The following is a 25035-nucleotide window of genomic DNA, read 5'->3' as shown; positions in this document are numbered from 1 at the left end:
GCTTCCTACTGATATGTAACCTACCTAGTTTCACATTCCCAATTTCAGAGCCTCTCCAGTTATAACCAGGCAAGAACTTAGTGCTTTAAAACTTGACCTTACTGAATGAGGGAGGGGGAGCCATAAAGCTCTGTGGCTATTAATGCCCTTTCTTCAGAACCATTGGCTCTCAAAAGCTTATTACTGCCATTGATTGCTTGCCTTGTCAAAGTACATCCTGGTAATGTATGTGCTGCAGGATAAAACCATATTGGTCTTTATCATTAACTCTTCATTCAGACTTTGACCCTACTGTTTTAATGGCATCATTATGATTGTAAATAGCCACATAATGATTTCTCATTGAGTGTTTAGCGAACCAGTGTTTCAGAGGCTAAACAATGTGGTGGGCTAGCCTAATAAACTGACTCCTTCAGCTTATCTGCTCACCTAGTTTTATCTTCATTGGCATCTCCAATGGTGAAGAGTTTCCTTGTCGGAGTGGGTGGTACACGGGCTAACCGGGGTTCCTTCTCCTGAAATACACACAAACACCAGGTGAACTCAACATCAACATTGCTGACACTGAATATAAGAGATCTTGGTGCTGAACAAGGAAGCACATTCCCAATTAGCATACAGTGCATCATATACAATACATGTTTGATAAAGAAGCTTCTCCCCTAAACGTTGTGCTCTAAGGCTCTAAGATCAAATACACCACATGGTAACTTTGCTGCATTACTTCTCCATCACACAGCCTTGTGTCGCAAACATGGTGTGTTAGATGTAGGGTAAAGCCCCTACTCTCTACCAATAAATCACTTCCAGGTCATGATTAGCAGGCTTTACAAGCAGTATGAAACTGCCTCATCAAGATTACCTTAATCAGAGCTCTTTCTAAGCTGACTGTCAAGCACTTCCAGATCTGGTACAAGACAGGCTATAGAGTAATTCTCTTTCTACACTTTCCCATAAAATTGTACTAGGTATGGAATGGTTTCAGTTCAGTTTAAAGGTCCCTCTAGACTGACCCATCGAGTACTCCCAGATCAGTTACAGCAATGTTTTCATGCAGACACATAGCAAGCTTTCCTCTATTCCATCCCATTAAGCTCTCCAATAAATATTAATTAATTGTGCAGTGGAATTCATTCTACACTGTTTATCAAGCATTCCCAGGGCTCAACAAGTTAGCAGAGTTTAAAAAAAACTTTGAGTACACAAGTATTAACATTTAGATTCTCTTAACAGTGACTGACTTACCTTTTTTAAAACGTTAATGCAGAATAAAGCACCTATTCTGCCCCATGAGCACTCCCGAGTCAAGTACAACAAAGTTTCCTCTACATTGCTTTACGTATAACTTCCATGTTACTTACAGCGTGCGGTACTTTACACTCCCTCACCAATTATTCTGTGTCACATTCAGGTTGGATACAGAGTGAAGCTCCATTAAGCACTCCCAGGTCAAGTACACAAGGGATTGGAAACAGAGTGAAGATCCTTCGGGACTACTCCATCAAACACTCCTAGATCATGTCAAGCACAGGTTACATGCAATGGAAAGCTTCCTTTACAATGTTCCACAAAGCATTCTGTGCCTACACTGTCCATGGCCTGAGAGTAAAGTTCCTTGTATAGTATTTTATCAAGCAGTACTGGATATGTATAGCATAGCTTGGATGGGGAAAAAAGTGCCCTCTACAATGACCTACGCTGTGACATCAAGTAGTCCCAGATCAGGTACTGCACAGGCTAGAGAGAGATACAAAGCCACATCAAGCACTCCCTGCTCACATACAACATGCTATATGCACAGTAAAACTTTCTTTATAATCTTGTAAAATATACAGGTAAAGTACAGCACAGGTTAGATACAGAATTGTACTTCACTTTTATAACAGGATAAATCCTGAATAAAGAAAATGCTGGAAATACTCAGCAAGTCATGAAGTCAGGTAGCATCTCTCAAGAGAGAGAGAGTTAACGTTTCAAAATAAAGTTTATCACGACATTGTTTCCTATCGACTTGAAACATTAACTCTTTCTCTCCATGGATGTTGGCTGACCTGATGCGTATTTCCAGCATTTTCTGTTGTAAAGCTTGTTCTACACTATCCATCACAGTTCCAAATCAGGCATACTGATTAGATACAAAATGAAACTCATTTAAGCAGACCCATAAATCAATTTCAGGTAAAATACAGCACAGGTTATAGGCAGAATAAACTCCCTCTATGCCCTATCAAACACTAGATATTAAGTAAAGCTTAATCCACAACACGACAAACACACCAAGCTCAGTTATGACACAGGCTACATGCACAACAGTACCTTCTCCACAAAATCCCTCCCAGGCAACCTGAAGTGAGGTACAGTACAGGTCAGATGCAGAGTAAAGTTTCTTTCACAATTTACACAAAAGATTCCTAGGCAAGATACACCACAGATTATGTACAGGTCCTTTTAAACAGTTCATCGAGCTTTCACAGTACAAATTAGATACATAGTAAAATTCCTTCAACGCTGGCCATGACGCACGTCCATACACCAAAGCTTAGGTGCTGAGAAAAAGCCGCTTTAGTCTGTTCCATTACCTAAGCCAGGTACAACATGGGTTAAATGGAAAATAAAGCTCCCACTGTGCTGTACTAACAAAGACTTCAAAAGTCAGGTACAGTGTAGGCTGGATGCCAAAAACTGCAACCTCTACACTATTCCACAAAGCACTCGCAGTGCTCTAGGAAGTAGATGAAGAGCAAGGCTCCTTCAACATTATCCCATCAACCAACCTCAGGTGAAGTATAGTGAAGGTCTGAGGACTGGATGAAAGACAAAGTTTCCTTTTATACTATCCTTTGAAAGACTCCCAAGGTCAAGTATAACAGAGGTTAGATTTAAAAATCCAGCTACGCTGTTGTTTCAGGTATCTCCAGTTAAGATCAGCAATTACGCTCTACCTATACTGTTCCTTGAAAGTCTCCAAGCTGAGGCACATCACATGCTACATACAAAGATCTATTAGCACTGCCTAATCAATGCTCTCAGGCAAGGTATAGCTTAAGTTAGATGCAGTTCAAGCAATCTCTACCTACTCTGCTCCATTAAGTACTCTCAGGACAATTAGAGCAGGTATTTGATGCACAGTTCACCACCCTCCATACTATTCTATCAAATACACCTGTTTTAAGGAAGGCAGAGGTTCAATGCAGAATTAATTAACTTCTAAAGCCTTGCTGAAAAAAGGCATATTGTCAAAGCTTTTTGTCTTGCACACATCAGGACAATTGCAAGAATACCAACGTCAGGGGACGCAAGAACTTTAAAATGTATGAGAAGAGAGTGCTGATTAGTTGGCAAATAGAGTCTGATTGGTAGAGGCGTTGCCAAGAAAAGTGCACCAGTTAATGATAACTGACAGTTAACTGCCAAGCACTGTTTGAAATTTTAAACCAGACAGCTTGACTCTAATTGGTCAAGGCATTGCCCTGGCTACCACTTATTTTGTTTAGCTGAAACAGGTGCAATGTGTCTACATGTTCTTTCTGTCTGCAAGGACAGGGCCCTATGGTTCATGTGTGTGCCCTGGAAGCTGGACTTAATACACAGAGCCCTGTTCTTTACAGACAGAAAGAACATGGAGACACATTGCACCTGTTCCAGCTAAACAAACTAAGCAATAGCCATTCGCTGGTTCATTCCTCAGAGGGAGGAGACGGCCTTGCACTCCTCTACAGAGAGAGAGCACTCCAAGGTTCCTATAGACTAAATATATTCCTCTAGAGATCGGCCAACATCACAAATGTCCTTGGGTAACCTGTTGGCAAACCCAGTCTTGGGTTTCTACCTCCGTTCCCTATCTTTCTCCTCCACATATTGACAGACATAAGCACACAGAATGGCCTCTGATCTCTCCAAGTGTCTGCTCTCTATGGGAGCTCCTGTTCTTTCTTTCACGCGGAAGGGTGAGGCTAGCCTTTGCTCTTCTCTCTATATTACAGAGCAACTGATTTCTGTTAACTCTCACTGTGAGGGAGTGGCTGGCTTTTGTGCTCAAACTGCTTGGCTAGCTTCTCACTCATTTTCCCCACTTCTCCAGTTGAGGAAAGTTATGAACTCTGAGCATATGATTCTCTTTCTATACAGAAGAGATTGGCTCTTTTCTCTCTCTCACACAGGAGGAGTTAGTGCCTTGTGTGCTGAGTAAGTTGCTGGTTGGTTCAGTGATGGCAGCACTGCTGCAATGGGCTTCAGTGTCCTGGCCTTAGAGGAGGATGGGAATGGGAAAAGGAGGCATCTCTCTGGTTTCTGCATCTGATCATTATCCAGTGACTTGTCCTGATGAAGGTAGAAAGCACCGCAGATTAAGCAGCATCCGTGGGATCGCACTGTGGTAAGAATGACAGACCTTTAACTGTGTAGAATGCAGCCATTCGGCCTATCATACCTGAGTCAGCTATTTGAAAGAACCTTTTAATTAGTCCCACACTCCTGCTCTTTCCTCACAGCACTGCAAATGTTAACATTTCAGATATAATCCAATTCCTTTTTGAAAGTTATTGTTGAATTTGCTTCCAACACCTTTACAGGCTATGCATTCCAGATCATAACTTACTGCATAGCTCAACTGGCTCTTTTACCAATCTTCAGTTTATGCCCTCTGGTTACTGACACACCTGCCAGGCCAATACAATACCAGGAGGGGAACTGACCAAGAACAAGATAGGCTGAATCCTCCCTCTCAAGGAATAGTCCCAAAAAATCCTGGCACGTACCTTTTCCTTGGATTCAGCCAGCGTCAATTTGGGACTAGAGGCTGACCGAACAATGCCCGTCTCTTTTCCCTTCTGCTCCTCCTGTGGTGGTTGCAAGTTGTTGAGGGCTCCATAGCTGCCAGTTTTGCGGAGGGCAGTGCGCCATGCAGCAGGGGATTGCTGTTCCTTCTTCTCCTCGTCCTGGGCAGCCATTTTAGTGGCAGGGCCTGTAAACTGGGTGCACAAGGAACACAGTTTATTAACTGACAGGAACGATCAGTCATAACCACCTCGAGCCAAAGGAATGACCACTGGGAGCATAAAACAAACTGAAGCACAGACAGAAAATAAAATATGCCAGTAGAGGTAGTGGACTTACTTCCCATTGACATTGTGGTGTAGGAAGGGACTGAGTTGTCTCTGATAACAGCAGTGGGAAGTATTTTTACAGCCCACACCACCTTCTAACATTGGGACTAGGAGGAATTTACCACTTTAACACTAAAGGTAGTGGGGGCAGGCTCATTTCCCACAGGAAGTATATTTGCCTTCCTTAGTCTCTTATACTGTCTCCTGTCACTCTGCCCTAACCAAACTACCTCACAATCAATGGAAGCAAAATGCAGCCTGATCGACCAGAAGCATAGCCAAACAAAAAGAAAAGCTTGAAGAGGTAGGAGGTCCTTACCTTCATCTTGACATCAGAGGCAGCAGTGGTCTAACATTCACTGCCCCCTTCCAGTACAGCAGTAGGACAAAACAGCTCTTTGACATGTGGTAACCTCGAGAGCTAACCTCAGAAAGGTAAGTATCACCAGCAGGCTGCAGCAACCCTCCCAAACAAAAATAAATTCTACATCATAAAATAAAGCACTAACTACATCACGGAAGATTTCCTCCGGTCAATGTGTGCTGACAACATTGTTGCAAGAGCATCTTTGAATGGTTCCAGTGAAGTTCTTTTGGAAGACAGTCACAATTTTGTTCTCAATGGTGGCCAGAGGAAGTCTTCCCCCAATGATTACCATTCATTCTTCAGAGTCCTCCTTTGCCTAAACTGTTGTGGATACTGTTACTACTGGTGCTTTTAAAGTATAAGTAGCTGAGCCCCAGGGATGGTCTGAGTGAAAAATCTGTGTAAACGTTTAAGGAAAGAAGTACTTGAGTGGTAACCACAAAATAAATTCACAAGCAGGGGACCAAGAGAAAGCACACATCCAATCAGGGGACCTAAAAGGCATGTTAACCAATTTAACAACCAATGTTGTTAAATCTTGTGCATACTAACTAGTTAAAGACCACAGTTATCCTTAGGCTCATATGGACTCTAAATGTTAGCCTGAGAGCTGCAGTTTCTTGTGGTTGTGTGCAGCTTCCCTGATGTTTGAAATGCCTTTGTATTGTTAAATTTCTTCGGCCTGAATTGCTTCTACAGGTGGACTATTAGTGATGTGTCTCAGGGATCAGGGTTTGGGTCGGTATTGCTCAGTATTCATGAAGGATTTGAAGCTGGGAATAGAATCAAAGTTGTCTAAGTTTGCTGATAAGACAAAATGAGGGGAAGAGTAGCAGCAAATAGCCAAATGAAGGACCAAATACAGTGAGATACGGACAGTCTGTGAAATTGGGCCAAAAAGTGGCAATGTCTAAGATGGATAAGTGTAAAATAACGAGACCTTGGAAGAAGTACGCAAGAGAGTATATGCTGCACAGTATTATTCTGCAGGACACAACAGAGGAGAGAGATTGTGGAGGCAGGAGGGATGGTGTTCTAGTCAATAGCTTGTTGAAACGGGCTGTGCACAGTAAAAAGAACAGGTTTCGGGAACTAATAATGAACTTGTACAAAGCACTAGCCTGGCCCTACCTGAGTTCTCAGTATTTTGGCTGTCACATTACAGCAGCAACATCTTAGATAGAAACAACTGATATATTGGATTAGACACCTGGGAATGCAGAGATCACAGAAATTGGCAATATCTACATTGGAGAAGAAAGTGGCTTGAAATGGCTGAAAAGAGATTCTAAGCTGTTCAGATGAATTGAAGTTTTGTAATCCCTTTGGAAATCACTAATTTTACAACACAGGGACAAAACTTATTCCTGCAATCGGAAAGGTGAACAGTTTAGATTTAACTACTTTACAGAGAGGGTAGTGAATATTTGAATCAGAGGAGGGTGGACTGGCAGAAAAATTGAGCTAGAGGCATGAGAGATAGAATTGTGTTTGGCAGCTTCTGAATCTTGAGAGTAGCCAGATGGACTACAATGATCTCTTATTGTTCCGTCCATTTCCATGTTCCTATGTAACACAGTAATCCCCAGTACCCTCACAATTCTTCACATTATTTTTAAAAGGCAACCAATGTGAATTAACACCTCTTCTACCCCAGTAGTCAACAAGCAAAGAACACTTGCTTTCAATGAGGTCACATTCCCTGTTTTCAATATCTAGTCCTATTCACATGAAGTAAGCTGTGTGAGGTGGAAGGAGCAAAACACACAAAGCCTAATATATGTTTACCACCCATCCAACCCATTAGAGTCATGGACAGACTGTGTGATGCAGAGTTATTCTCAGATGATCAATTTCAGGCATGTGTGGGATGCTGGAGATTATATCAAGGAAAAGGAAGCAAAGTATCAATGAAAATGTACAACAGATTGGCTTGCGAGTTTCTGTTGCTCTCATTGGGAAATCAGAAGTCAACTATGCTTTAATTTGCAGGAGCAAATCAGTCTAAAATCTCGTAGGTTAAAAGAGAGGAAGACCTAGAAAGAGAGAAGTGCAAGACAAACCACATATACATGCAGCAAACCAAAATTCCACTGAGATGGGAAACCTCAACGTGCAAGAAGCTCACCGCTGCTCTTTGACCTCTCTGGGGTACCAAGACAATGCCGGTTTTGCGCAGGCCCTGTCGCCATGATGTTGGGTCACTTGACTGACAAAAAGGTAGGAAAGGAGTAATGAAGTCAAACTGCAGTCAGAGGAAGAGCAAAGGGAGAGAAAGAGAAAGGCAGGTGAGGTATGGATGAGAGTAAAAGAGAGAAAGTAAGGAAGGCAAGAAAGGGCACAGAGGAAGTTCATATCCTCATTCTGCATTTAACATTATACCCTTAACATAAATAAATCTTTATCAATTCAATCCCCAAAACACAACATGCAAGCCATTCAATGAACTAAATGCCATGAACCTCTGTAATCATTCACTAGACATTAAATATATCAGTCAGCAGTTATCAATTGAACAAAAACTGATGAAAGTTTGACTTCTTTTACGTAAGCTAATTCCTCATTTTTCTTTTAATCAACAATTAATCAACAAATTCTAGCAGCACTCTCGCATTTCTGATTGGGTTACCTTTTCCAGACATTGGTAGACAGGCAGGGGACTGGGTCCCATGTCCCAGGTTGGGGAGTGCGGGGTGGGGGGCAGGGGCGGTCCTGGCTCACAGAAGCACAAATGGAGCATGCTCTTCACATCAAGACAACACCATGATCTTCACACCATTAAACTTAACCTTCACAAGTGGAAACAAAGCTAAATCATTTTCACTGATGTACAATACAGGATCTCTAGCAACAGATAAAGCACAACATCACACTTGAATAAAACGTTACTTTATACTCACAATAGGGAAAATGTAGCATCCCTCACTAGTAGCAATGCAGCACACGTGAGGAACCCCTGCAGGAATTTTGGCAACATGTTTCCACCCCAGAGAAAAGTAAATAGAGCATCAAATGCAACAGTGAACATTGCAGTTTTCTTCACAACAGGAATGTTTGCAAGTTATCCTACAGAATAGATCTCTCAGAAATGGAATCAATGTAAAATTGCTTGCAAGAGGGAACAATACAGCATCTGTCACTGAAGGTGCCTTTGCCTCATTCCTTGGAATAGGAAACAATGCAGTTTCCTGAAAATTACATCAAATTCACCAACCTTCATACAAAACAACATAGCATCCCATGCAATAGAAAACAACACTGCAAACCTTATGCCGAAACACAATGCAACATCCTTGTATTAGGAAGCAATTCAGTATATCTCACCAGAGGAAGTAATGCAGCATTCATCCTAAGACACAGAGCAGTGCAGCTGACAGGAATGAACACAGCATTCCTTACATGAAACAATACATCATCACTTGCAAAAGAAAAGCTGCTGCTCACCTCAAGAGGAAATCATACTGCATTCCAAAGGGGCAATCATGCAGAAGCCTGGCAAGAGCAGCATTTAGAGCCAGAAACTCTGCAGCAATAAAGCAGCAACAATGCAGGAGAATATAATGCAACATCCCTCAGAAAAGTACACAATGCAGCATTCATTACGACAGCCAACCTTGTCAAATTTGGGGATTTTTTTTGATAAATTTTACTTGGAAAGGATTTGGGAATGAGTTATCTTGGAATGATTGCACTTAGATTAAAGTGAATCAAACAATTATTCAGCTTGTAGCTAAGTCAAGGTAGGTGAGTCAAACTATTAAAGTTACATTCCCTACCATCTGGAAAAATGAAGGAGGCCTTGCTTTCTCTCAGAGTTTGCAAAAACCTATTATTATTGCTATGGCCCTATTTATCTGCACTTAGCAGGGGTCAATTGCTGGGATGGCAAGGTGACTATCTGCTCTTTGAGGCTAGGTAGAGCAAGTTTGATTGACAGCTTGGTGAACCAAGCCCTGAACATGAGAAGGAATTAAGGGCCAAGCCTTTCTTTCTGGTCTCATGAGTTTAAAGAAGTGCAAGACACTTGGCCAGTCAATTCCAACAAAGATTGCATGACAGAGGTGTTGGGCAGAGCTGGAAGCTGAGCATACAGCTAGTTGATTTTTTACCGCGAATGACTGAACATAAAGAAAGAGAAAATCAAGACTGGGCATTCTGCTAATTTGGGACTGTGTAACACATTTTTGTGGCTTTAAATTTTAATGGAAGCATGGTAGTAGTTAACGAAGTTTAAAAATGCAATCCTCTCCAATCCAGTCTATTATGCAAGATAAACCAGCTTCTTGATTTCACACAATGTCGATCAGTTCCACCTACTAGAAGGCTGGAGAAGTACATATGAGGGTACTTGTGAAGAATGCAATATCCAGTTCAGATTACAAAGGGATCCCTATTTTTACACCCTTAAGTTCGGTCATTATATAAATTGAATATTGGTCAGTACAGGCAAATTACTGAATACCACAGACATGAGGCCTGCAACAGTAACACTGGAATGAGACTATATAAGGCAGACCCATAAATCTGTATCACACCAGTTGCTAAAGGAAACAATGCATTAATTCTAAGCACTGATGGAGTTTCATTTACAGCAGAAATTAATGCAGCAATCAAAACAGGAAATAAAACTGCATCACATACCAGAAAAAAGGTAGCTTCTCAAAAGGAAGCAAGCATCGCCTGAAATACTAAATAATGCAACATATTTTGCAATAGGAATCAGTGCAGCATCTGCATGCTGCATCCCTCAGGAGATAAAAACATATGCCTCACACAAAACAATGAACAACCTTAAACGGAAATATAACATCCCCCATAACTGGAAACCATATGGGACGTCAGAATGAAACAATGTAGAGCATCTCATAACATTGCAAAAAAAATGCCGTGTAAGAGAAAGCAAGCCCCACTTTCATCATGAGAATTTACACACATCACAACACAGCATTTACTGCAATATGAAACAATGCAATGCCATGACATAAACAATACAGCCTTTTTCACAAAATAAAACATAGGAGAGAGGGCAACATTCATTACAACAACAAAATCAGATTACAAAAGGAAACAACTCAGCACACCTCAACACAGGAAAACAATGGCTGGGAATTTCCTCAAAGTTATGAGAGCAGAGCAGAAGCAGCTCTGAAGAAATTCTTGGCCAATTAGTCATTCTCAGAAAAGGACAGGGTGCACAATCCCTCTAACACAAGACTGAGGCAGCCTCCAAAATGAAACACTGCAGCACACCTCATGGGAAAAAGCATCATGTCCTACAAAATGAAACAATGCAACATTGATTGCAGCAGGAAAGGTTGCATCATTCTTTACCACTGGATATTTGCAGCATCCCCTCACAACAGGAAAAATTAGATGTATCCTTAACAATGCAAAAAAAAAACTAGGCAGTGTCCCTTACAACAAGAATCACTGCAACATTCACACATCAGGAAGCAATTCAACAACTCTTGCAAAAGGAACTATTCATTGGAAACATTCACTTAGGAGTACAGAATTTGAATATTGTTGAAAAGAGAGATCTTGCAGAAGCTTTTTGTCTCGCACTCATCAGGACAAATACATGAATGCCAAGTTTCAAACAATCACAGCAATTTATGCCACAGGAGAAAAGGGATGCTTACTGGTTGGCAAGACAACAAAAAGACGGTCCGCCTACCAAACAATTGAGCAACGTTGTGTATGCATTTCAGTGCTGGTGCAACATCAGGTATGTAGGTCATAGATCCCAATGATTGGCTGACTGAAGCAAACAACATTCCTCTAGCTGAAGCAAAGAGCAGAGATGGGTAGAGTACAGATTGTGCTCAACCAGCCTGCACATGCAAAACCCAAAACAAAATGCCTATTGTAAGATATGATTCCGCAATTAGGCAGCACTTGCTGGACCATCCTGAGTGCACTAACAGCTGCACTAACAATCAATTTAAGATAATCAGCTAAGCTCGTAATGCAGCTCCTTTATGCTTGTTAGAAGCGACATACCTTGTTCTTGCAAGCAGAAGGAATATGTTCAAGTCTTGCACCTTTCTGAATTACCCGGATGCATGGGGAGCCTGTTGCTTTCTCTATTGCAACATCTTGGCCAAACAAGTCAACTAACCAATCAGTCAGCACCCCTTTTCTCCTGAATTATAAGTTGTTTGAAATGTGTCATTCTTGCATTTGTCATGATTAGCGCAAGATAAAAAGTTTCAGCAATATGTCTCTCCTTTCAGCAATATTCATATCCCTTGGAACCACAAGCAACACAGCATCCCTCACAAACTATACATGCACTCACAGAACATGAAACCGCGTTATATCTTTTGCAAAAGGAAACAAGGCAGTATAGCTCACATGAAGCAATGCAGTGTTTCTTGCAATTTGTAGCAGCCCAGACAACAAGAGGTAAAACACACCTTTTGCATTATGAAGAAATGGCGCACACCTCAAAGGAAACTGCAGTGCCATAGCAAGCAATGCAGTATTTCTTGCAATGAAATGCAGCATCTCTCAAGAGGAACGTTGCATGATCCAACCGAATAGGTAACAGTGCAGCTTCCCTCAATCAGAAACAGTGCAGTATTCATTGCAGCAAGAAACTTTAGAGCATTATTTCCAAAGCTAGCAACATTCCCCGCAGGAAATCAAAGGAATTCTAGAATTTCTGTTTGATCTTTAATTTAAAATAAAGAGAAAATGTCAAATCTTAAGCAAGGAAAAGTCAAGCCAGTTTCAATCCCACCAGATCCCAGCTCCATTCAGGTAAACAAAAAATTTGGATTAGGAGATGGTGCTGCAGAATCCAAACTTAAAATCCAATCACTTCTCCTTCACGCACACAACGTACCCTCTTGTTGGTTCCACTAGATGCAGAGGAGGATGAAAGGATAGAGTCAGTCATGCTCAGTTTGGTGCTGAGGTTGTTCATGTTGAGTCGGGCTTTTGTTTTCTCTGTCAAACCAAAAAATGACACAATTAAAGTGAGAGTGAGACAAGTCTGACTTTCTCCTTTCCACCCCAAACACGTATCAAGTTATATATAGCTTGGGCCCTTTAGAAATGAGTGTGTCTCCATTACCAGTAACATCCTCAACATAGAAGCAACAATCTAACTGCATGGTAATATTTTTCACCTAAAATTATCATGCGCTCAATGGCAGTGGTTCCACTACCAGTTTTTTTTAAAAGACGGCTACTATGCAGGGTTGTGCTATCCCAAGACAGTGGATCATCCCCTGTCATCGGAGGGGACTAGGCCTACACTAGGGCCTGTGTAATTTCCCAGGTTACCAGTCAGGGCCATGTGTGGATACAGTTCCCAAATTGAATCTTTTCAAATGACTCCTGCCAGGCAAACAGCACCTTTGTTCTGTGAATTCTGCTCCTGCTATCCTGGAGTTTGAACACTGTGGGTGGACTCTTACCAGGTCAGCAGAGGCGACAGGAAGGTGGGTGAAGGGAATTTTTGGAAGTTGAGTATCAGGTCGCTTATCTGATGTGTCCCCCACCTCTGTTTGCTGGAGGCAGGCTGCCTAAAGAACTGGCAACCCACTCCACAGAGGCAGGTTGCCAATTAGAACAATTAAGGTGCCACTTAGGTGGCATTTCCAGAAATAATACATGATGTAACTGTAAATTTGTCTTCCCCAATGTTACAGGTTGTTTGTTCTCAGCAACCAGCAGTTCCAGATCCAGAAGCTATCACCCTTGCTATTGCTTCCGGCTATACTGTGACACAGAATGCCAAGGGAAGTGGTTGAGAAATGGATTATCATGTGGTGCTTGAGGGGTGGCAGGGGGAAAGAAGAGTTAGCACAGATTAGAACATCAGTGGGTGCAACAGGGATTCACTAGATTGATTCCTGGGATGAGATGGCTGTTCCAAGGGGAGAAATCCATTCTTTGGATTTTAAAAGAATGAGGTAATCTCATTGAAATCTATATTGCTGAGAGGCTGTTTCCCCTGGGTAGAAGCTATAATTAGGGGGCAGTGTCTCAGGATAAGGGGTCAGCAATTTAGGACTGAGATGAGAAAATTCTCCACTCAAAATTGCAAATCTTTGGAATTCTCCACAACACAAAAACGCAATAAATAGCAGCAGGAGTAGACCACATGGCCCATCAAGCCTGCTCCACCATCCAATACGATCAAGACTGATCTTGGACTTCAACTCCATTTTCCCATCCACTCCCTTAATTCCCCAAAAGACCAAAAATCTGTCTATCCCAGCCTTAAATGTATTCAGCAATGAAGCATCCACAACCTTCTGCTGTAGAGAATTCCAAAGATTCCCAATCCTTTGAATGAAGTAATTTCTCTTCATCTCAATCCAAAATGATCAGCCCTTCATCCTGAAGCTGTGCCCCTGTATTTAAGATTCCCTGACCAGCAGAAATAATCTCTCAACGTCCACCCCATCAAGCCCCTTCAGAATTTTGTAAGCTTCAATGAGATCACCTCCCATTCTTCTAAACTCCAGGGAATACAATTTACTCATCCTCTCATCATAAGACAACCCCCTCTGTTAGTGTTGGAATTGTGTTGCAATATAGTACATGCTTTAAGTTGGTAATCAAGAGCAGCTGTCCCCAACTGGGAAAGTACTAAGGCTTTCATTACAAGAGTGTAAAAAGGTGTTCACGCTGGGTGTGGGAGGTGTTGGAAGAGTCTGTGTCTTTACTCTGCAGGCTTGGAAATAAGTCTGTTTTAAGGAACAGGCTAGCTTCAGACTCATTCTTTCCTCAACGTACAAATATTGGATTTAACACTCTCATCCCAGGGACCAATTTAGTGAGCCTTCACTGTACCGCCTCCAATGCAAGTATATCCTTTCTTAAATGTGGAGACCAAAACTGCATATAGCATTCCACATATGGTCTCACCTTATCTCAAGGCTGAAATCAATAGATTTTTGGGCATTAAGATAATCAAGGGATATGGAGGATAGAGTAGGACAGTGGAGTTGATGTAGAAGTTCAGCCATGACTTTATTGAAAGGCAGAGCAGGCTCACTGAATAGCATGGACTCCTCCTGCTCCTATTTCTTATGTTCTTAGCTTTTGATTTCTGCTCCTTACCTGGATTTCATTAAGTTCCTTCTTCAGAGAAGCTAACAGGTAAAGGATCATAACCAGGGGGAGATCCTGGGATTGAAGATCATGCCCATGATGTTGTAACAGAAAATAATGGAACACCAGCCCCACTGTGGCTCATCTCCAGGGAGATAGTAAACCACCACCTCCATCCCCAAAATCAATAAAATCAGAGGTCACTACCCTTTGACTTACCTGCTTCGGATTCAACTTCATATGGCATCTCCTCCTCAGAACTTGAGCCATTCAGCTTCTTTCTGTCTTCCTCATCATTGACATGCTCCAACATCACAGACTCTAATGTCTTGCGCTCCTTCTCATGCATTGAGATTTTATCTTTGCTGCTCATACGGGAAATAGAAGTCCTGGTGGGATAACGGATTAGCTCTGGTTGGCTGTTAGTGTGATGCGTGCAGCCCAGGACAAAGTCAGCAAGTTCCATCTCTCAGGGTTAGACACAAAACTCGAACAGGGTATAAAGGAGCCACTCTCCAGCAGATACTACAAATTGGGGGCGGGGGGGGGGGGGGGGGGGGGGGGGGGTGCGGTGCGGTGCTGACCTCCATAGCAGACCAACTTAACACAAAGTTCGAATGTTGCATCCAGCTTTTGAAACAATTCTCTCCTAGCTCTCTAATTTCTCATGTAACTTAATGCTCTGTTATTCTGTGCAACACTCATCTATTCTATACGCATGAGCAATGCATTCTCAGCTCCATCACTCTGCATGCAACACATTCTCTGAACCCTTGCATTCAATGTGCAATTTATCCCTGGCTCACATGAAAAGCAGGCTCTTGGTTTTCTGCTATCATGTATGTAACACATTTTGAGAATTTTGCTATCCCGTATTGTCTGCTGCTCTCGATTATTATGTGTAATGCACTGCCAGCTCCCTGTTATGTTATGCAGCCTTGGCTCTACGGAGACAATCCACAGCTCTGAATTCCTATGTAATGCACTCCCAAGGTCCCTTCTGTTGTCCTGTAACACTCTCCCAGCTTCCTATTGCATTGTAATAGTCGCTCATGCTCTCTTTCATTCTTGGTTTAGCTCATTTGTTAGCCATATTCTATTGTAATTTTAAAAATGAACTGCCTTTCTTTACAATGTTGAGCAGAAACAGCACTGCTAATCAGTGCTGCAGCCTACTTAAGAGGGAATGCTGGAGTTGTTCTTTTGTACCCTGTTGGATCTCAACGCACAAAACAATCACTGAGCCCCTGCCAAGGGCCCAGAGGACAGTTCTCACACAACATTTTGCTGGGTGATGCATCACTCTCTTTGTCCAGTGATGAAGCCGATACAGTGCAGCCGACTTCCAATCAATTTGTACAAGGCCAGGCCTCAGCATATATACATTTCTCACCATTACATGGTTACTGCAACACTCCCTGCTTTACAGCATTTACCTTCCTCGGCATCCCCCTTAAGATCAACATGTTTGGAGCAGAAATTTAGTGCCTCTCACTTTTTCTAAATCATTTTTAGCACTTCAAAAAAGGGACATAGAAATTAGTAGACAATACAAGTCTAGTTTGCCTTCTGCCACCCTGGTAGTCACAGGATATCATAATGTAGTTGTTGACTAATCATAACAATCAATACTTAAAATGTTTTAAAAGATGCAAGAAAGAAATAGCAATGAGGTTTAGAATCAGGAGTAGGATATTGCATCTGGATGGACTCTGGGTAGATGGTGAAAAGGTGGATCACTCTCCTAAGGCATGAATCCAATGGAAGCAACAGAATACAAAGGAAGAAAAATAGCTGGGCAAGCTGAATCAGTGAGCAGCAAGGATTTAGAAACAACAATGTGATGTCTCTCAGACCTATCGGAATTCTTTGTGAAGGTAATTAATGGGATTTGCAGAACACATTTGATAAGGTTTCACATCTGAAGCTTGTGAAGAAGATCAAGTCTCATCAAACAATTGGGAGGTAAATTAACTGGATTGGAAAGTGTCAAGAAGAAGGAACAGGGAATGATAAGCGGGAAAGGTTCCAGGAGAGTTAGTAACTGGAGTTGTGCAAGTTCTACTTTAGATTCACTGCTGTCCGTTCACATTATTTATAAATAATAGAGGTCCTATCAAAACTGAATAATTAACAGACTCCACTAAATGGTTCAGTGATTACCTGGGAGGATATTGATGAAATTAAATTGATCTGGGTCAATTTAGTAGATTGCTTTTAATGTTAAATAAATTTAACATGATGTACATTGGAACAGTGATGTGAAATATGCAGTGAAGTGATATCCATTTGCAAAGATGGGCAAAGATCTGGGTAAGACTAATGGCCGTTCATCAAAAATGTCCAATCTTTAGAAGGAATCTTCCCCAGTTGCTCCATTTTATTCAACCATATTTATCAAGCGTAGATCTATTAAGAGATCCTTATTCTACAGTCCAATAAGACTTCTGGTCCTGTTGTTATTCCTCCCATCATCTACAAATAGTGTTCTGTTTTAAAAATGTCTTTGCAATCTCTTATTCTCCTAGTCCTGCTTTCCTGAGAGGTTTCCTCACATTCACCAAATTGCTAATAAACATGGTTTGTCCTACCCTTCGGATTACCACCCCTATTACTATGGAAGCTGCTACCAAAATCATATGACACTTTTAAAGTTTTGGTCTAATATACACTCACTGGTATGGTTTATGGCAGGATTATTCTACTGGTGATCTACTTGCCTACAGTACATGTCATAATATGCCTTTAAGGGATAGCATCATGGCACACTTACCCTAAAGTGATGGCATGTGATCCAGCCTCAGTTTCACTTCAGTCTGGAGCAGAACACAGACACACAGCTCTGATGCCTTAAAGCTTTCTGTCCATATATATCTGTTCACATGTGCCTAAAATTCATAAATGAACCCACAATGTGTTTGCCCAAGGTATCTTTATTTCATTATAAAAACACAACACTACTCACATCTAAATGCCTCCCCCTGAACATAATCCTTACACTTTTTTGACTGGCTCTGGTACTGTACACTTTCAAACAAATAATCATCAAGTTCTCCGCACCAACCTCATTGTTCACAGCCATCTAGGTTATAGCTTTCAAACTGTTCCATCTGCACGGTAGTTGGCAACTTATCTTCTGCATATTCTGGCACTCTCAGTCCTTTCTTCTTCAAAGCTATGGCCTCTTTCACTTGTTATTCAACCCAACATTTGCTAATAATTCCACTGTATATTATCAGTTTCCTTCCGATTGTAAAGTCATGGTGCTCATAGCCTCCACTCCTCACAGTACAAACACTTAATCACTCCATCCTTTCTAGCACTTACTAACAAAGCTCAAGAACAGCTGGTTCTGAAAGACAATGCCTTTTTCACTGATAATTCCTGAACTCTCTCTCACGTTGGGGGATATGACTTTTGTCTTTAGTTTATTGACTCAATTGTGGTGTGGGATCATATCAACTTTCCATTTTTGTTCTTCCTATGCTTCAATATGGGATGTTCTACAGTTTTTCCCCTTACAGTCCCACTGTGTGCAAGTCAAGATTCACCACAATCTTCTCTAATTCACTGTTTTCCAAAAACTCAACCGTGAAACTCCTCAAATCTTTTAGCCATGCCATCCTTTCATATTCCTCAAGCTTTAAAAAAAATTCACATAACTTAACCATGACTTCTTGATATACCTTTACTTTGTACTAACCTTTTCGAACAATGGTCCTTCACCCATCTCTCTCAATTTTAAAACATACTGATTGTGTGCTGGGGTCTATATGATTTCAGGTTTAAATAGGTTATTCTGTGTACAGATCACTAGTGAGCTGATATTTTGTTTCTGTTCCAGTTAAAACGTCATCTTCAAAAGGGCACGTTAATGTATTAGAAAGAAAAATATGAAAAAATTAGTAATGGAGTCAGGACTTTTAAGTTTGATGAAAGACTTTAAAGAACAACTGGTTTTCACTGAAGAAAAACTGAGTAAGTCATGATTCAATTCTTTAAAATACTGAAAGGGATGGATGTCAGGTCACATAACATATTCCTTGCGAGCAGAGCTAGGAAAATAGTTAACCAGGGATAAGCAAGTCTCCTGACTATAAGGGATCTTCATTTTCATAATAGAGCAATGGAGATGTAGAATTGACCCCCAGCTAAATCAATTAATGTTGTTTCAATTAATACCCTTAACAAAAAAATAGGTAAGGATCCTTCCAGTAGCTCAGCTGGTTAAGGAAATAAGTAGTGAAGGAGAGGTGGAGAAAATATTGCTAAAGGAGCTTTAAGAACAGGATTGAGGATGGGAAGGTGCAAGACTGCATAGAATGATAGCGAGTGCACAGAAATCTCATTTCAAGCATAATATCGAATAGAAGGTCTGGTGGGAATTCTGGTATTTTGGCAGGCTCACAGGGGAGTGCATAGGAAATAATGAGCAGAATATTTCCTAAAGAGGTTCAAATACTTGGGTAGACCCATGTTCGAAGGGAAAAGATTTGCACTTGTTCTCTTATGGTTCACAGACACATCCCCATGGGTTTCGTATACAATGAATCACTAAATGCCTGTAATTTGGCATAAGCATTAGTGGGACAGGCAGAAAGGGACTCTGTTTAAAATACCATCCTGAGGGACAATAATTCTTACAGTGCAGAACTTCCTCAATAATGCAAGTTAACGTAAACTGTGACTATGCATTCAAGTCCTAGAGTGGGGCTTGAACACAATTTTCTGACTCAGCGTCAAGCTGTCACTGAGACAATTGATTATACATGATCTATGTATGTTAGGATGGGTTTGCTGGCACTCTGTCATCTTTTGCACAGGGATTGGATTGAGAGATCAGTGCAATACTTGAAACTGCCACTGGAGGTTATTAGCACACTTTTAAAAAACTGCAGTTAAAGCAATATCTTGTGGAATAAAAGGGGAGCTGCAATATTTCATTTTCCCTGCATTTTCAGAATTGCAGCAATAAACTGCTTTATCTCCTTGATGTTTTTAAACAAAAAATCTGGTACAATCTCAATTGAAAGTGGGCTGCAATGTACTCTGAATATTAGAACAGCAAGACACACACACACACAAGATGCCCAGCATATCTTCAGCTCCACACTCTTGCTGTATCTGGCAGCTGCCACTTACAGAAACCACAGGAAATTGACTTCATCCATACAGATCAGAGAAAAAACACCACTAATTCATAAGGTATGCTGCAATTTATTGTAAAGGACAATTTTTCCCTTTTATTTTCTTTGCTTTGCAAAATCCATCCTTACCCCACACCATACAGCAATAACACAAGCCATTCGTGTACCCAAAGGCAAGATGGAAACGTACCCTTCCAGGCTTCTAGCAATACAGCCTCATAACTGGGTACCATATGGTGAATGAAAAGGGCCTGTGCTGATTTTCCCACAGCTCCATTTCAAGATGCTGACAGGAGAGGTGGTCGGCTGTGTGCAAGTTAGATAAGAATTATGACTGATGGTAACTGGATAGAAGGGAACCCATAAGATTATAAGAGTGAGTGTGTATATGTGAGTGTTCTTGCTCTGTTTGTTTCAATGATTCCCTTGTGTGTATATGTTCCAAGTCTCAGCAGTGACAGGGGGCAGGGGAAACCTTAAAAAGAAACCAGCTGGAGCCTACAGTGAGCTGTTGCGAATGGATCACAAGTATCCCTTTGGAACAGGCCACAACAACTAGCAAATCTTAACCAAATTAAAGGAATACAAAAATGCATGGAAATAATTAGAATAGAATTATTAAAGTATAACAAAATACCTGAAATAGATTTAAAATTAAAAGTAAAAGCCTCTGAGCATTCAATGTCAGTCGACATAATAAAACCAGCACTTCTCTATGGCACAAAATCCAATGTCATCCCTTCATTTGCCAACCTCAACCATCTCCCCTGCCACTATAACAAGTGGGTCAAAGCTATTAAAGATCACCTTTATTTGGTGTGGTTTCATTCAAAACCTCTTAACTGAGCATAAATGGATGGAACAAACCATCACACTGAGCTTTGGCACGTTTGGACCGTCACCTTCCTCTCAGACAACTGATCAGATTTTAACATTATTATTCCACAAAGATACCCCATCAAACAAACTGAAAAGACAAAACATTGTTTTTGAAAATGATTTTCAATTGCACTAATGATTCCACTTTCAGTGGGGAGAGAAGAGGGGATGGTGGTGACGGGATTGGGGGGGGGCGGGGAGAAACAGGGAATGAGGAGTGTTTATAAGCATTAGCTCAGTTTCTTGACTGGTGCATATTGTGCCCACAGTTAAAAGATAATCTAGTGGTGTTATGGTGGATATTGGCCTACTCATCAAACAGTGAGTCTACATGCTGAAGTAGAATCATGGATACAAACTGAGCATGAACTAACCTCCTGGTCCTGGGCGGAAGCTGTTGTGAGGCATTTGGCAATTCAATTAGGGAGGCCTTGGCTTGCCTCTCCTTCTCAATCTTCATCTGTTTTTAGCAGAGAGGAAAGAAGGCATAATATTCAACTTAATTCATACAACTGAATTCATATGTTTATATGTGCCCAACTCAGAGGAGAAGAAAAATTCAAGATGGCCTCTAAGGTCCAACCCAACTGCCTTGATTTGTGCAATTGAACAGAAAACTAATCACTGAGCTCCAAACTAGGGTGTCAGAATCACTTTTGAATCACAGACTTCATTACTATTGTTTACTAAGACAACAATAATAAGCCCCGATGATTAGTGGTTCTTACAGGAACCTATGTAGTTTGGACCCATTTGCAATACAAGAAGAAATGAAGATTCACTCAGCAGCATGGATGAATGTGAAGGTGAATCAAGCAGTGCTATCTCTCATAACTCATCTCCTGAGATCCACTGATAATTCCTGAAGAGCTATGATGAAGCAGATGCCTGTGAGATCTCTTCTCCGCTCCCAACCCTTTTAGACAAGCAAGCCCTGATTTCTCAGGTCCAGAAGGGATCCGGAATCTCCCTGGCATTTCGGAATGATAGAGTCCTTACTTTTTATGGTTACTGGTAAGATGATAAAGTAGCCATTTTTCCAGGGCTGTCAACGGATTAGGGGTGAGGGAACCCACAATGAGTGGTGCTTCCGTTCTTCTTAATCTGGAGTTAGATTTCTTCAAACTGAGGCAAAAGGCCTGATGTCTCATCCAGCAATGTACCCAATGGAACAACACCTTTACACAAACAATAAATCAATACCTCCCAAATAGCCCCTACTGGGTGCTTGTGGATTACAGGAAACAGCAGATAAAGTCTGTTGCAGGGATGCCACTAAAGTGGGTTTTATTGGAGCTATTTTGGTACCCTGGGGAGGTGGTGGCATAGTGGTATTGTCACTGGATTGGTAATCCAGAGACCCAGGGAACTCGGGTTAGAATCCCACCATGGCAGATGGTGGAATTTGAATTCAATAAAATATCTGGAATTAAAAGTCTAATGATGAACATGAAACCATTGTCAATTGCTGTAAAAATCTATCTGGTTCACTTATGTCTTTTAGGGAAGGAAATCTGCTATTCTTACCTGGCCTGGCCTACATGTGATTCCAGGCCCACAGCAATGTGGTTGACTCTTAAAAATGCCCTCTGAGCAAGGGCAAATGGTGGCCTAGCCAGCTATGCCACATCCCATGAACGAATAAATAAAAACCCTAACTCCAAATTGGCAGGAGTTTCAGTTCTTTAGCCAATGAACGAGGTGCCATCCCCTTGTGCCAAGTGACTGATATCAATCCCAGGTACAGCACCAGGCATAGATCAACATACAGAAAGACCAAATGGGAGTGAGTTGGCGCATTACTTGTGTACCAGCCATGGTTTGGAAGCAGCTTGTCCATCGAACTGCTTGGCTAACCAGTAGAATAAACCAGAAAGTGGTGAATAAAAATGATAGATTAATATTTTAAAATGTCGTATGGACTTGTACAATATAAACAGATAACTAGAAAATGAATGGCAGAATCTCCATCATCCACTCATCTTGAACTGTTCCCCATCCTTCACAATGTTTTTTTGGCATGGGTTATTCCCCATTTCCCATATGCTCTAAATGACAAACTTGTTCCTGATGCCCTCCTCCCAACTATTTATATCTGGTTGGGCCTTTGTTCTTAAGGCAGCTACAACTGCAAGATGAGTTGGCCTGTATGCTACCACAGGTCTGATGATCAGGAGCAGCCCCTCCCCACTGGAAAAAGGGAAACAAACTAAACAACCCTAACCTGAGAAGAACAAGGTGCACTTCATACCCTATTGCTTGCCATCTTCTCATGCAAATCATGAGGAGATACCTAGTCATTGGTAATTTGCCATAGCGAAGATTGGAAAGATCAGCCCATGACACTGCACCTTCCGGTGCTTGTTTAACACCAAAGTGTTGGGCAAGCTGCCAGTTGCCAGAATTCTGCCAATGTCAGGTGAAAAATATAATTCTAACCTAGTCCCATGCAGTGTTCTTCCATTCAGGAAGAGATGAATTAACGTTATTACCAACAAGGCAGTCCATATTGACTAGTAAGAGATGCATTTTAAAGAGAAACTTCCCACATTCTCAAGGCACTATTCATTAACCGAACCAACATTCACATTCTCATTCACAGCAACAGTTTTCTGAAGTGATTCTATCAGAAGTGGAGCCTCAGGTTTACTAATAAAAAATAATGAGCTTCACATCTTGACACACCTTCAATTGATTTTGTGCCCCCACAGCACCTCCACTTTGGCGCTTCTAAAATTGTAACTGCCAGTGCTGGAGCTAACTGGCAAACCTTATCCTGCCCTCACCACCCCTACAGTACAGTACATGCATACAGAAATACCATCAATTACATCAAAGTAGAGCAAACATCAATGATGTTGAGCCAAACACTCCCAAATCAGCTAAACGAAGGACGAATTGCATTTATTCATACAGCACTTTTCATAACTTCAGGTCATTCTAAAGCTCTTTACAACCAATGAAATATTTTTTTGAAGTGTAATCATTGTAATGTAGAAAAAACACTATCCAACTTGCGCACAGCAAATTCCCACAAAAACCCATGAGATAATGACCAGGTTATCTACGTTAGGCATTGGTTGAGGAACAAATGTTTGCCAGCACGGTCTTGCTATCCTTCAAAGTCATATCACAGTATCTTTTATATCTACCTGAAACAGCAGATAGACCCTTTGCTTTGCTTCATCTGAAAGCTGGCACTGCAGACAGTGCAGCACTCCCTTAGTATTGCACAATAGCACCAGCACAGATTATGTGCATAAATCTCTGGAGAGAGATTTGATTGCACAAACTTCTGACCCAGAGGTGAAGGGTAAAGAATATATTAGATGTGGAGAAACACTCCCAATTCCAAAGTCCCATCAAGCAGTCTCAGGTCAAGTACAGCCCAAGTTAGATACAAAGTAAAGATATTCACAGGTATTTTATTTAATATCTGTATAATCATCACAAAACTTGATAAAAAGAAAATCTCAAAACAAAAAGGAATGTCTAAATTTTTTGCTTCCCACACGTAACAGCCAACAATTATCTAGTTTGACAGGAGAGGTGACAACCCTGCAACAACCAGGAGAAAAGAGGAGCAGGACAAGGTTGAAGGGGACCTCAAGATAGAAATGGACTACAAGGCAGGCCCAACAGATGGTGCAAAATTCCTTTAACCAGTTTGAACTAAATTAGTCATGAACTTGAAGGACATAATTATTTTTCAAAGGAACTTAATATTAAATAAATATCTGCTCAATGTTGGCTAATTTGCAAATGTAGGATTTTACAGCAATCCTCAACAGTTTTAGGCACTATGTTGGTGGGAGGGCGGTGGGGGGTGGTGGTGGTTGGGGAGCGGATTTCTCAGGCAATGAAGATACTCCTTTGAAAGAGGTTTCCTATGATACCATTGGTGGTACTAGCAACGGTTTGCTCCTACTAATTCTGGATGGCTGGCAGTGGTTGGATGAGAGTCATTGCAATGCTCATCAAACAGGGACCAGGCAGATCACACCCTCCCCACCATCTGCCAAACCAATGATTAAAGGGATGAGTTGCCTTTTTAACTTTGTCAGAAGTTTACCCAAAGACTTGTCCCCGCCATGTGCGATCAGGCTGGCTTGAAACAGCTGTCATTACATCTCTGGCTGATACTTACAATAGCCTGTTTCTTCTGTAGCTCCTCCAACAGTTCCAAGAGGTTTTCATCTGCAACATCAAATGCCGTTTGACCCTAAAATTCAGAAAAAAGCTGTCAATGACCATATACCCTGATAGCAAACAATTGCTACTCTCCATTTCACTTTAGAGACAGTAAACCAAATTTATAGACACCCCCGCCAACCCCCGTTTATAGAATGCAACTGAACAAACAAAATGCTTGCCATTAAGAAATTATTACCACCTTGTACCTGAACTCTAATCCCCCCATTGCTTGACCCATGAAGCACTGCAAAAGGCCAAATATCTAAAGTGC

At 41.3% G+C, this 25035-nt stretch overlaps 1 protein-coding gene across 2 annotated transcripts in view; it reads right to left on the bottom strand.

Moving 5' to 3' along the window:
• zmp:0000001167 (protein phosphatase 1 regulatory subunit 12A) overlaps positions 1–25035 on the bottom strand; it is a 188428-nt gene that overhangs the window by 79838 nt on the left and 83555 nt on the right. For both annotated transcript variants that reach the window (XM_041198067.1, XM_041198068.1), the window contains exons 6-11: positions 24718–24792; positions 20945–21030; positions 14764–14933; positions 12323–12426; positions 4758–4970; positions 430–515 (exon numbers count right to left, since the gene is read on the bottom strand). In XM_041198067.1, coding sequence (XP_041054001.1) covers positions 430–515; positions 4758–4970; positions 12323–12426; positions 14764–14933; positions 20945–21030; positions 24718–24792 — 734 coding nt within the window. The remainder of the gene's footprint in view (positions 1–429; positions 516–4757; positions 4971–12322; positions 12427–14763; positions 14934–20944; positions 21031–24717; positions 24793–25035) is intronic.

Source organism: Carcharodon carcharias, chromosome 10, assembly GCF_017639515.1.
Source record: "Carcharodon carcharias isolate sCarCar2 chromosome 10, sCarCar2.pri, whole genome shotgun sequence".
In the NCBI taxonomy this organism is placed as follows: domain Eukaryota; kingdom Metazoa; phylum Chordata; class Chondrichthyes; order Lamniformes; family Lamnidae; genus Carcharodon; species Carcharodon carcharias.
The sequence above is the reverse complement of the archived record's forward strand: the minus strand, read 5'-3'. Positions and strand labels throughout refer to the sequence as shown.